General features: G+C 47.5%; 1 protein-coding gene across 1 annotated transcript in view; it reads right to left on the bottom strand.

Moving 5' to 3' along the window:
* Positions 1-12,582, bottom strand: part of LOC147959023 (uncharacterized) — a 28,263-nt gene extending 15,681 nt beyond the window's left edge. The window contains exons 1-4 of the mRNA XM_087532419.1: positions 12,579-12,582; positions 12,044-12,250; positions 11,890-11,954; positions 11,725-11,801 (exon numbers count right to left, since the gene is read on the bottom strand). Coding sequence (XP_087388545.1) covers positions 11,725-11,801; positions 11,890-11,954; positions 12,044-12,250; positions 12,579-12,582 — 353 coding nt within the window. The remainder of the gene's footprint in view (positions 1-11,724; positions 11,802-11,889; positions 11,955-12,043; positions 12,251-12,578) is intronic.
* Positions 12,583-13,690: the final 1,108 nt, after the last annotated feature.

Raw genomic sequence — 13,690 nt, 5'->3', positions numbered from 1 at the left:
GGGAATTAAACCATGGAAGCGAGTTCCGAAACAAGAGTTCATCATTAAATCAAGGAGAGGTGAAGAGGTGACTGATTGACTCAGCGACAATCCATTAACATTCCCAAAAAGGATGGATTTCCACAACTATGTGAACAAGGAGATAACATTAGCCAGATCAAATGACTTAATGATGTATGCTGGAGGAAAACATACACATTAAACATGGGTTGAAAGGTGCACCCGAAATATGGGCTAGGTTGCACGCCCAACGTCGGAATGGCGATTGAGCAACCAACACACCAAATTGGAATTATTGTCCAATAACTCTGAAGCAATAGGGTTGCTAGAGATATTAAATTTGCACAACAGAGTTCACTCAACACGGGGACCAAGAAAAGAATGGTGATGGCGAGAAGCATCACTGTATCACGAATTCTTAAGAGGTGGTGTAATTCTCACAACATTGATGACATAAGAGATGGTAATGTTCCAAGATAAAGAAGAACAATTGCTGGATAGCAAGGAACTCAAGGTATAACACCAAACACGAACAAGCTTGTGTTGGTGGGAAAGCAATAAAGTGGTCGATGATAGTAAAATTCATCGAGGGCAAGGATGGTATTTCTAATCATGAATTCAATTGATATCCTAGAAGATCTCAGAATACTGATGAGGATCACGACACATTTGTTGAGAGATTTCATGAAGATGTAATTGATCGATGATGACATCAAGTCAAAGGAATGATGAAGCACAAGGTATTGGAACCACGGGTAAGACACAAACTCAAAATCAAGCTTGATGTTCAAGGCGAAACAATAGGACAAGGAAAATCAACGTAAGCTTAGCTCACCATCGAAAGTTATGCTTCAGGAATAATCACCAAGTAGCACAGTTAAAATTACCACGATAATGATGTAGCCAATCAGGCTGGAAATGACGTGATGGAGTATTGAACTTCTCAACAACAAAGTACTAGGGGTACTGAATCAAAGTGTTGATTCGATTCACTAATCGGTGTTCTCTGTTGACGATAACCCAGAACCTGGGGGAAATCTGAGGTCGGTGAGAAGCAATACTAGATGAAGACTCGCAGGAAGCAACACAGTTCTCGAGATACCAAAGGTTAATACTCGAGGAAGATCAAAATAGAGGTTGCGAAGATGTATCATTCAACAGAAGACAAGTGCTTTAACTTGTTTGAGAAATGGAATCAAGAAGAAAATGTGGTCGGGACCACGATTGCAAAGGATCAATACGTAGATACCAGATGATATCATATCAAGGAAATAGTTATTATTACAAGAAGCTTCTATGATAGGATCTACATCGTGTCCATGGTCATGAACACAAGTTCAAGGTCGACTCCCACTTCTTCAATGTATATCCTTCCATTCACCTCTCACTTTTCAAAAATGAGATTAGTTGTTTAAAGTTTTACCTGGTGCAATACCAGATAAGTATGACCCGTGAAATCTTTCGGGTTCACACAGATTAAGGAAGGCATAGGTTCAACCCATCGGGGCATCTTAGGAACATATACCACAAACTTCAGAGTAATTAATACAAGCTTGAAAGTAGAGCATGGTTTAGAAAGAAGAGGATACAATTTACCAAAGGCATTATGTATCCAAGGACATGCTCACAAGGTTATCGAATAAGAAGGACAGTGTCGGATACAATCCAACAAAGGATCTGATAGTCCATAACGGAGCTGATGTGAGCATCGGCACACAACCAGAGGAAGAAACAATGCAAAGGCATTGGTTTATAGAAACAACTAACTAATTCAAAGCTCAAATGTAAAGGTATTATGATTTCCGATTCAAGGGATCAGAAGCAAACGCTCTGATTAAGGATGGTTAAGCTGAATAGACTTAGGGGTACAATCGACGATAATTTGATTGGTCGAAATCCGGCTCATGTTTAAAATGACGTCTGAGCCAGAAGGAGGAATTCTAGGAGCTGATTGAGGATTGCGAGCATTCGCGTCATATCGAATCAAGGGACTCAAAATGATAATGATAAATGATGCCAATAACATTACCATACTTATGGGATTAACCATAATGCAAGCAAGTAAGAATTTCAAGAGCAATAGGCTGCTGAGGACTTTCGGAAGATCGAATGGTATTTCGAAGACTTATGTGAAATACAAGAATCAACTGGGATGAGCGGATACTCAGTAAGTGCGAGAAATTGTCCGTAGAGGTATTCAGGTGGCAAAGAACTGCAAGGCAGTGGCACGAAGTATTCTCAGAACAATAGAGAATTTTCGGGGTATCTTGTAATAACAAGATCAACTGGGAATAAAAGTAAGAACCACAGGTGTATGTATTTATCCATGGGGATATATCGATGGTGGGGAATTTCAAAAGCGACGGGCACAAAGTCTCAAGAGGACATCATAGAGTAACTTTGGAATCTTCTGGTGCAGTAGGCGATCATCTATAAAAGGGGCTCTCCGGGTGAATGCGTCACATCTCTAGTTCTGGTATGATCTAGGCTTGCTTTGTGCATCATGTTTAAGTTTCAAATGAAATTGAAATGGGGAATGTTTCAAACCCTAGCACCAAAGCAAATTCAAATAGATTCAAATTATAAATGGAATTTCAATGAACCCAAAATGCTCTTCAAAAATGTTCATGGTCTTTGGAAAATGTTGGAAACAACAACCAGAGGTGATGCACATTTTTGCTAAACATTTTGGATTTTTGAATGAACCCATATGTATTTGAATTGGAGTTGTTTAAATAATATAAATATTTTAAAGGCTCCAAAAATGTTGGAAATTGGTGAGGGCCTCTGGTATATTATAACTAGTGGTCACAAGGAATCTCAACATTTTTAGAATTGTGCTAGTATTTATTTTAAGACAAAAGCAAATGTCAGAAAATAGAAAAGAAAACAAAAAATGGGAAAACTTACCTGGGCCACTTCCTGTGCGGCCCAGCTGGCCCTGCCAGTCGTCGTCTCCACCGCGCCAGGAGGATGCCGAGCACGCGCTCGCCGCACGCGGCCACGCGCCCGACCACCTCCTGCCTCCCTGCTTTCTCCGCGACCCCCTGCAGCGTCGCCACGCACCCCCCAGGCCTCTCTCACTCTCCCTCGCCCTCATCCTCTCCTCTGTCACCCTCTCCCGCGACAGCCGAAGCGCTGCCGTCGCCGCAGCTCACCGCCGACGCGCTCCCCGCCGTCCCCTTGCCCCTCCATCGTGTCCATGCGCTCCGCCGCTGTGGGCTACGCCTCCTCGTCGAGACGCGCGGCGCCAGACGCCCTGGAACGCCGCCATCGCCATCGTCTTCCACCTCGGGCTCCGCCATCCACCATCGTCGATTCACCGTCACCAGGTCTCCCCCGAGCCCGCTGTGCTGCTTCCGTGACCGCTGTGAGCTCTCCTCTGTTTCCCCTCCTTCCCCACGCTCTTTTTGTGTTGTAGCCCTGCTAACCATCAAACCCGCGAGCGCCAGCTGCCGGCCATGTCGTCGCCGTGGCCAGGGCCACCGCAGCTCGCAACCGAGCTCGCCATTGCACTCAGTGCACTCTGGCGAGTCGAGCGGACCCGCTCGCAGCTCCTGTTGTGCCCCGCAACACCCCGCGCGCACCTGGCCGAACTCTGGCTGCCGCACTCGTCGTCGCCGGCGCCATTCCGGCCACTCCCCGACCGCGCCACCACCATGGTTGGATGTGGACGAGCGTCCGCATCCCGTAGCTATGCTCCGCGCGTCAAACGGTGCTCTGTAGGTGATTTCCGCAGCGGACCGCCGCGTCTGGACTCGCCGGCGGCTAAACACCGGCAATCGCTGACCCGTTGACCGGCGTGGGTTGACCCCACTGCCCAGTTTGACCTCCCCCTCTCTCTATCACTGACTTGCGGGCCCCGCCTGACTAATTACTCCAGTTAGCACTAATTAACTAGTTAGGTTAGTTATTTCAGTCACTGACTAGTGGGCCCTGCCCAGTTAGTTAGGACTAACTAAGTTAGTTAGTTGACTGGGTCACTGACCAGTGGGACCCACTGGTCAGGTTTGACCTGGTCAGCCCCGTTTGACTTGCTGACGTCATACCACTGTCATGCTGACGCAGTTATTCATTTTCTGGTATTAAAATAAATTAGGAAAATCCAAAAAATGATATAAACTTCTAAAATTCATAGAAATTCAACCGTAGCTCAGAATGAAATAATTTATATATGAAAAATTATGAGAAAAATGCAAGGAATCCATTTATGCCAGTTCCATGCATGAAAAACCAACTTATACATGATGTATAAGTGAAAACATAATATGGGCATTTTAAATGCTTCATTTTGAATTGCATTTGAATCTTTGATTCAAATGGGCTTCAACCAACTTGGTAGCATCTTGCACTAGCCCAAACACTAGCATTTGCATATGTCATGTTCATGCATCATATTGTTGCATTTGTTTGTGTATTGATTGCCGGCACCGTTTCTTCTCGATAGGTTCCACTCCGGAAGGTGTTCCCGATACCTGTCAGAGGAGCAGTGCCCCTTCGTTGATCTATTAGGCAAGCAACCCCCTTGAGCATTTCGATAAATCCCACTCTCTCGCTCCTGCTCCTTATACTGCATTAGGACAACAACAATTCAACTGCTACTTTTCTGCTGCGGTAGTTGAACCCATTCCTCTGCATGACCTGTCATTGCCATAGTAAATAGTTGAAACCCACTAGCATGAGTAGCAGTTGCTTGAGCCTTGATGTGCCTACTCATCCATGCTTGTTTTCTTTATGCCAGCTATGCTTAGAGTTGTGTCAGGTCTGATTCATCGGGAATGAATCAGAGTGATGAACATGTCCTACCGATAAAGGCTAAGTGTGTGAACACGTTTTGGTAAAGGTAGCGATGAGAGGCCATGTAGGAGTACATGGTGGGTTGTCTCATTGGAACCGTCCCTAAGCACTGAGTTCTGTGTATGTTATCCAAGTCCAGTTACTACCACACATTGGGTTCCGGTTATCCGGCCCCTCTCGGCTTATTAATCTACTTAATCTCTGTCCAGGAGTTGCAACTAGTTTCTGGCGTTTATAGGTAGTGCTAGTTGTCTACCAGGTGGTGTCCGACGGGACGGTCTTGGGACAGACTAGGCACCGTGGCACGGTGTACCAAGTGGCACCCGGATGGTGGGCTTGGGAACCCTGCACACATCATTTGGGGCCGTACTGGAGACTTTGGCCGGAACTCCTTGTGGATGGAACTCGAATAGGCGATAAACCTGGATGAGAGACTTGTGTGGTTAGTCAGGTCGTGGCCGACACCCTCGCCCGGCTTCCGCTTGAAGGTTGCCGAGGTACATGACATGTACAGGGCGATAAGTGGCGAGAGCATGTGTGAAGAAGTACACCCCTGCAGGGTTAACATTATCTATTCGAATAGCCGTTTTCCTCGGATATGGAAACTTGGAGGAATTATGTAGTACATAGACAACTTGAAGTGGATACTCTAAAATATGCAAGATAAGCGTGAGTGCTATAGATGGCCTTCTCGTAGGGAGACGGGAGCGGATCCATAGTGGAGTTTTGATATGGTGAATATGTGGACTCGTGTGCGTCTTCTCACCTCAAAGAAGTTTCTGATACTCGTAGTATAGGTTAGCCACTGAGTCAAAGCTGGCTTGCTCCTATTAACACTCCACCCCCCCTTTGTTGATAATGTTGCATATGTAGATAGTTCTGATGTAAGACTTGTTGAGTACCTTCGTACTCACGTTTGCTTATTTATGTTTTGCAGTTGGTTACACTAGTGACTTCGACGAGTAACTTGTATCCCAGCTACGATCTTGTACCCTTGGGAGGGTCTTGTAGATAGTCAGGCTTCTCAGCCTTTTTCTTTTGTAGTTGTATGTACTCAGACATGTAATGCTTTTGTTGCTTGTATGCTCTGAATGATGGGTCATGAGACCCCTGTTTGAATTGAATGCTCTGTGACTCTTCTGGGCCTTTATCCATATGAGTTTGAGTTATGTTGTGATGCCATGTTGTACATCACATACTTGCATGTTATGTGTACATGTGACATGTATTGTTATGTGTGGGATCCGACAATCTAGTTTTTTATCCCTGGTAGCCTCTCTTATGGGGAAATGTAGTCTAGTGCTTCCACTAAGCCTTGGTAGTCCGCTACAGCCCGATTTACCGGAGTCCTGCTAGCCTAGCACTACTGCTCTGAAACACTTAGACTGGCCGGCATGTGATTCACTTCGTTCCTGTGTCTGTCCCTTCGGGGAAATGTCACGCGGAGACATCCGGAGTCCTGTTAGCCTGCTACAGCCCGGGTTCCCGGAGTCCTGTTAGCCCAGTTGCTACAGCCCGGATTCATACGCTGTTGACCGACATGCTCGAGGTTGATTCATGTATGCATGTCCTTGTAAGTTAGTGCCACTTTGGGTTCACGACTAGTCATGTCGGCCCGTGTTCTCTATCATATGGATGCTAGCGACACTATCATATACATGAGCCAAAAGGCGCAAACGGTCCCGGGCCAGGTAAGGTGGCACCCGTGGGGATACCGTGCGTGAGGCCGCAAAGTGATATGATGTGTTACATGCTAGATCGGTGTGACTTAGGATCAGGGTCCCGACAGAATGTGATCACGAGATCCTAATGTCAGAGTTAGTAAATTCGTTTAACCCGAGTAGAAGATAGTTCAGAGTCCCAGAGTAAAGATCGAGGAGTAAAAGATTCTAATACCACCCAATGGCGACGTGGGCCCGTAAGACACACAACCATGTTAGTAAAAGTTTTGCAATGTCTAGACTCGACTTCGGCCAAAGAGTGTGGAAGAGGGATTCCTACAGGAAGTCGGCTCTGATACCAACTTGTGACGCCCCCAATTTGATCGTACACTAATCATACACGCAAACGTGTACGATCAAGATCAGGGACTCACCGGAAGATATCACAACACAACTCTACAAATAAAATAAGTCATACAAGCATCATATTACAAGCCAGGGGCCTCGAAGGCTCGAATACAAGAGCTCGATCATAGACGAGTCAGCGGAAGCAACAATATCTGAGTACAGACATAAGTAAACAAGTTTGCCTTAAGAAGGCTAGCACAAACTGGGATACAGATCGAATTAGGCACGGGCCTCCTGCCTGGGATCCTCCTAAACTACTCCTGGCCGTCGTCAGCGGCCTGCACGTAGTAGTAGGCACCTCCAGTGTAGTAGGAGTCATCGTCGACGGTGGCGTCTGGCTCCTGGGCTCCATCGTCTAGTCGCAACAATCGGGTATAGGAAGGGGGAAAAGGGGGAGCAAAGCAACCATGAGTACTCATCCAAAGTACTCGCAAGCAAGGAACTACACTACATAGATATGCATTGGTATCAAATGGAGAGGGGGTAACATATGTGGACTGAACTGCAGAATGCCAAAATAAGAGGGGGGTAGCTAGTCCTATTGAAGACTACGCTTCTGGTAACCTCCATCTTGCAGCAGAAGAAGAGAGTAGATGGTAAGTTCACCAAGTAACATCGCATAGAATAATCCTAACCAATGATCCTCCCCTCGTCACCCTGTGAGAGAGCGATCACCGGTTGTATCTGGCACTTGGAAGCGTGTGTTTTATTAAGTATTCGGTTCTAGTTGTCATAAGGTCAAGGTACAACTCCAAGTCGTCCTGTTACCGAAGATCACGGCTATTTGAATAGATTAACTTCCCTGCAGGGGTGCACCACATTTCCCAACACACTCGATCCCCTTTTTCCGGACACACTTTCCTGGGTCATGCCCGGCCTCAGAAGATCAACACGTCGCAACCCTACCTAGGCACAATAGAGAGGTCAGCACGCCGGCCTAAATCCTATGGCGCAGGGGTCTGGGCCCTTCGCCCATTGCACACCTGCACGTTGCGTACGCGACCGGTGAGCAGACCTAGCCTCCCTTATACAAGAGCAGGCGTTCCAGTCCAACCCGGCGCGCGCCGCTCAGTCGCTGACGTCACGAAGGCTTCGGCTGATACCACGATGTCGAGTGCCCATAACTGTTCCTGCGTAGTTGGTTAGTGCGTATAGGCCAGTAGCCAGACTCAGATCAAATACCCAGATCTCGTTAAGCGTGTTATTTTGAAGTAACCGTCAACGCCGACCAGGGCCAGGCCCACCTCTCACCTAGGTGGTCTCCGCCTGCCCTGTCGCTCCGCCTCAAAGTAACAGTCAGGGGCCGTCGGGAACCCAGGCTCACCACTACCTGGGTGGAACCACCTGCCCCTTCAGCCCCCAACATCGGAATCACTTGCGGGTACTCAACGAGTCGACCCGACTTTAGTCACGATATGTAATATGTATAAAGTATATAGTATATACCCGTGATCAACACCCGACGTGATCACGGCCCGATAGTATAGCATGGCAGACTGACAAGAATATAGGGCCACTGATGATAAACTAGCATCCTATACTAAGCATTTAGGATTGCAGGTAAGATATCAACAACTGTAACAACAATGACATGCTATGCATCAGAATAGGATTAACGGAAAGCAGTAACATGCTACACTATTCTAATGCAAGCAGTAGAGAAGAATATGCGATATCTGGTGATCAAGGGGGGGGGCTTGCCTGGTTGCTCTGGCAAGAGAGAGGGGTCATCAACACCGTAGTCGTACTGGGTAGCAGCGGCGTCGGTCTCGGTGTCTAGCGAGAGAAGAGGGGGAAGAAACAATAAATATTAAGCAAACATATGCGCGACGATGCATGACATGTCAAGTAACGGTGCTAGGGGTGCCCTAACGTGGTATGAGGTGATACCGGTGAAGGGGGGAAACATCCGGGAAAATATCCCCGATGTTTCGCGTTTTCGGACAGATGAATCGGAGGGGGAAAGTTGCGTGTTCGTTATGCTAGGTATGCGTGGCGGACGAACGGGCTGCGTATCCGGATTCGTCTCGTCATTCTGAGCAACTTTCATGTACAAAGTTTTTCCATCCGAGCTACAGTTTATTTTATATTAATTTTAAAAGTTTTAATTTAATTTTAGCATTTATTTAATTATTTTAATCCAACATTATCCAGAATGGTGCACGCTGACGTCAGCATGACGTCAGCAGTCAACGTTGACCGTTGACCTGGTCAAACTGACATGTGGGTCCCACTGTCATACATTGTTAACTAATAGTAGTTAGTTTAATTAGTTATTTGGTTAATCTAATTATGTTTAATTAGTTTAATTAATTGTTAGCGAGCGTGGGCGTGGGCGCCTGTTTGCGTGCACCCCGGCACCCAGAGGGGCGCCGACCGGGGTAGGGCGAGGCTGGGCCAAGGCACCAGAGGCAGTGGGCATCCGCCGGCGAAGCTGCAGGTGGGCGGGCCAGGGGAGCGCAAGGCCGGCGCGTGGGCGCACGGCCGGGAGGTCGGCCATGGCCCGGCGCACCAGGGGATCGGGGAGAGCGCGTGCCGGAGCGAACCACCAGCGCGCCCATGGCGAGCGGTTGCAGGCGGCAGTGGCGGGTGATGGGGAGCGGTGAGGAGGAGGGGCGCGACCATGGAAGGGATGGCGCGCGCGAGCGCTTGAGCACGGCCGGCGTAGCGAACTGCGAGCTGTGGGGAGGTGCGGGCGAGCGCTCTGGACGGCGGTTGTAGCAGCGGGAGGTGATTGGCCGGAGCGGGGAGGGCACGGCCCGGGGCGGAGGCCTCAGCAGCGAGCGAAGGCGCGGGGGCCGGCGGGGATGCGGGCCGCGGTGAGCGAGCAGGGACAAGGGGCGCGCGTGCGAAGGAAAGAAGAGGAGAGGGTGAGCTCATGGGGCCATAGGGATTTAGGCAGCGGGGCGTGGGGTGGACGACGAGGATGAGGCGACGGCGAAAAGGACATCGAGGCGGCGACGTGGTCGACGACGAGGTGGCCGTGGCGGAGGCGTTCCGCGCGGCGTCGAGGCGGTGAGGATGGTCGACGGGGTCGGGGCGCCATGGGAAGGTTCGTTTCCCCGACCCCCCCCGATCTGGATCAGGGAAGGGGAGAGAGACGTGGGGATTGTGGGGAGGAGGAGTGGGGCGACTGGTAGTTAGGATTACGGTTGAGGGGGTTATGGAGGGGCGGTTGCGCCTGTTTTAGTTAGGTGGGCCCAATGGCCCAGTAGGTTAGGTCCTCCGTTTTCTTTTCCTGTTATTGTTTTGTTTTATTTTTACTTTTTCTTTTATGCTTTCTTTTATTTATTTAATAATTTATAGTTTTATAAAAAGTAAAACTCATACCTAAAATAGAGTTACAATTCCATCTACTTTCACAGAAGTTTTACCCCTGATCAAAACAGTTTAGCATTTTATAATATTCAAAAGGCATTTCTTTAATAGTTTTACCTACTGTTTTAATCACTTAAGTGCATTTAAACCTTTTATAAAAATGTGTTTTCTCCACAATAATTACCTATGTATTATTTGTCACGACCCGAACAATTTAGTTTTAATATTTGAAAACTTTTGTTGTTTGCTTGATTTTGGATTTGAATTAGAATCGGTTTCTAACTAACACGAGATTAGCAATAGTAACCGAGGTGACGTGGCGACATTAACATGGTATTACTGTAGCCTAATTATCCGGGCTTCACAGTAGAAGACAGGAAAACCATCAACAAAGGCAACACGCAAATCAAAGAGGCAACATAACAAACATATATGAAAGTGAACCTAAAAAACACATGGAAATAGAATCCACCAAACCCATACCAAACACTCTTCTCAATCAGTGACACGAGCCATACAACCTTCAACAGGCCGAACACAAACGACAATGACATAAAAGCAAGGCAGGACCAAGCCATACCAACCCCAAATCAATGATATGAGCTATACAATCATGAACAGGGCTAAACATAAACAACAATGAACTAAACAACCCTCAGTAAGGCTCAACATAAACAAAAATGAATTTAAACAAGGCAGGACCAAGTCATATTAACCCAGCCAGACCACACTGCCCAACATGCTTCTCCATTTTTCAGAAGGCCATTGGACGAATCCAGACACAGCAGGTTGATCCACATGGGACACATTGCAGCAGACAAACCCAAAAGGCACATGCCAGCATGAACCTATGCCTAGACAAACCCAAAAGGCAAATGCCAACATGCATCCATGGCTTCCTGAACACAACCCCACATACAAAACAACAAACTCTTTAGTTATCTAGCTAGACGTGGCCAAATCCATGGACATGAAACAAACAAAAATCCCATACAGAGAAACTAACCAAGGGACCCAGCAAAGCTAAAGATAAGTAAATCTAAAGCAGATCTTCCCCCAACCCCTTGATAAGTAAAAGGGCAGGTACCTGACAAAATTTGAAAGGAAACAAAAGTTGGTAGAAAACCACCAACAAACAAATCCTATGAACCCAGACAAAGCCAAGCACCTAATGGAGTGGTAAAAACAAACATCCATTCACCAGGAACCTATCCAGAGTAGCAAATCCAAAAAAGCTGTAAAAGACACACACACCTGTCACCTATCACCAGGCAAACAAGACAAAAGCAAGAACAACTAAAATCCACTCAGAGACAAGGACATGCGCTGGTTCGCCACAACAGCACAAGAATACCATGATCTGTCACCGTGCACACCTACCCTAACGCCAGGCATACCACAACAAGCAAAACAGCACACGAACACACCCGACCGACAGGCATACCACAACGAGCCAACCAGCACACGCACACATGTGCACACGAGTCAAACAAGACACAAAAAGGCCTATCAACAAAGAGAAAGGGAAAGTGCAATGGACCTGCAGATCCTTGGAGCAAGACGCGAAGACCAGCACGCACGCGAGGACGAGCAGGTTCGCTGACCAAGCAGGAGCAACTGCAAAGAACATAGCAGCCGCCAGAAACGTCAAAAGCCCATCTTGGCTGAAGAAGACCACATGGGTCGGGACAAAAACAAAATTTACCCACAGATCGAAGAACGGTGCAACGGATCCAGGCCCAGCGAAGAGGAGAACAGCGAATCTGCAACCAACACACACCCTAGATCCAAAACTGGTCACACACGATAGATCGAGCAGAGAAAAGAGGAGATAACCGAGAGGAGAACCACCTTAACCGGCATCACAGCAGCGCGCCACCATCGGAGCCCGTCGGCGACCAACCCTAGCGACAACTCGCAGACCAGATCGTAGGAGCACGGAGAGGAGTGAGCACCGAGTCGAAACGAAACAAAACGAGGACAGGAGGAGAAGAGGCAGGCGACGACGCGGGATAAGGGAGACGACCCACCCACCACGCCCCACGCCGCCGAACAGTGCCGAACCGCTCGAACGAATCACAAACGGCCAACTCGACCGGCGGGGCACACCCCGTACCTGCCGACGAACGACGGCCGAGCACGTCGACGAGCCCCCCCCCCCCCCCCCCCCCCGCGGCTCCCTCCCCCCGACGCGTGAAGCGCCCGCACCCACCCACACCCAAACAGGCACCCAGAGAGAGGAGAGCCACCCACGTTGGCGCTTCTGGTCCCACCTGTAAACGAGAGGGGCGAACGGGAGGAGCACGACACCGCGTCTCCCCCCCCCCCCGACGCGTGAAGCGCCCGCCCGCACCCACCCAAACCCAAACATGCACCCAGCGAGAGGAGAGGCACCCATGTTGGTGCTTCTGGTCCCACCTGTAAACGAGAGGGGCGAACGGGAGGAGCACCACACCAAATCATAACTGGAGCTAACGAACAGACAGGATCACGATGCGTCAGCTTGGACCCACAGATCGGACGGTCAGCATTCAGATCGATCTGGGAAGCCTCCTATTCCGGCACAAATCAAGAATTGAGATGTATGGTTGATTTGTTCTATCAGAACTTTAATGAATATCGGCCGGTTTGCATGAGTTTCTTGCAGTTAGTTCAAATGCGGGTTGAAATGTATGTGAACAACGTTGAAGCGGCCTCCCACATTTGTGTCCACGGACTGCCCCCGTTCGCGGATAGATGCGGAAGGATGCCCTTTCATCATTTTAAGAAAAATGCAATATTTGTAAAGTTTGTCATAAATAAGTTTGACGACAAACCCCCCCAACTATACGTATATGACTAGTTGTAATGGAAGTATTATAGTTAGTATCATGCATGCCATAGGCAATTTTGATGAGGTGTCATAAAATTAAATGAAAAAAGAAAAGGTTGAGTATCATATCATGATACTGTATCATAATAAATGCTACGTTGTTACTTCATATCATAACTTTAGAGTATATATCATGCATGACAATAAATAAAATACTACATATACTAATATACTCCCTCATTTCTAAATATAAGTTCTTTTAAAGATTTTAATATGAACTATGTATGGATGTATATAGACGTAGTTTAGAATGTATATTTATTCATTTTGCTTCGTATGCAGTTCATATTGTAGAATCTTTTAAAAGATTTATATTCAGGAACCCTTGCATTAATGATGTAGTATCAGTATTATACGCATGATATGTACTCCCTCCGTCCGAAAATACTTGTCATCAAAATGAATAAAATGGAACGTATCTAGATGTATTTTAGTTCTAGATACACCCCTTTTTGTCTATTTTGATGACAAGTTTTTTCGGACGGAGGGAGTAGTATATATATACTCCCATTACAACCAACGATACTAGCTTTTGCAAAAGTCCAAATTGTATAAAAACATGCACATGCCTTTATTGCGTGATGTGACCGTTCGTATAGCCCCGCTGCAGCGTGCGAGAGTCCCGGGCTAATGA

This window comes from Triticum urartu, chromosome 7A, assembly GCF_056163025.1.
Source record: "Triticum urartu cultivar PI428250 chromosome 7A, HENAU_Tu73, whole genome shotgun sequence".
NCBI lineage: Eukaryota > Viridiplantae > Streptophyta > Magnoliopsida > Poales > Poaceae > Triticum > Triticum urartu.
The sequence above is the reverse complement of the archived record's forward strand: the minus strand, read 5'-3'. Positions and strand labels throughout refer to the sequence as shown.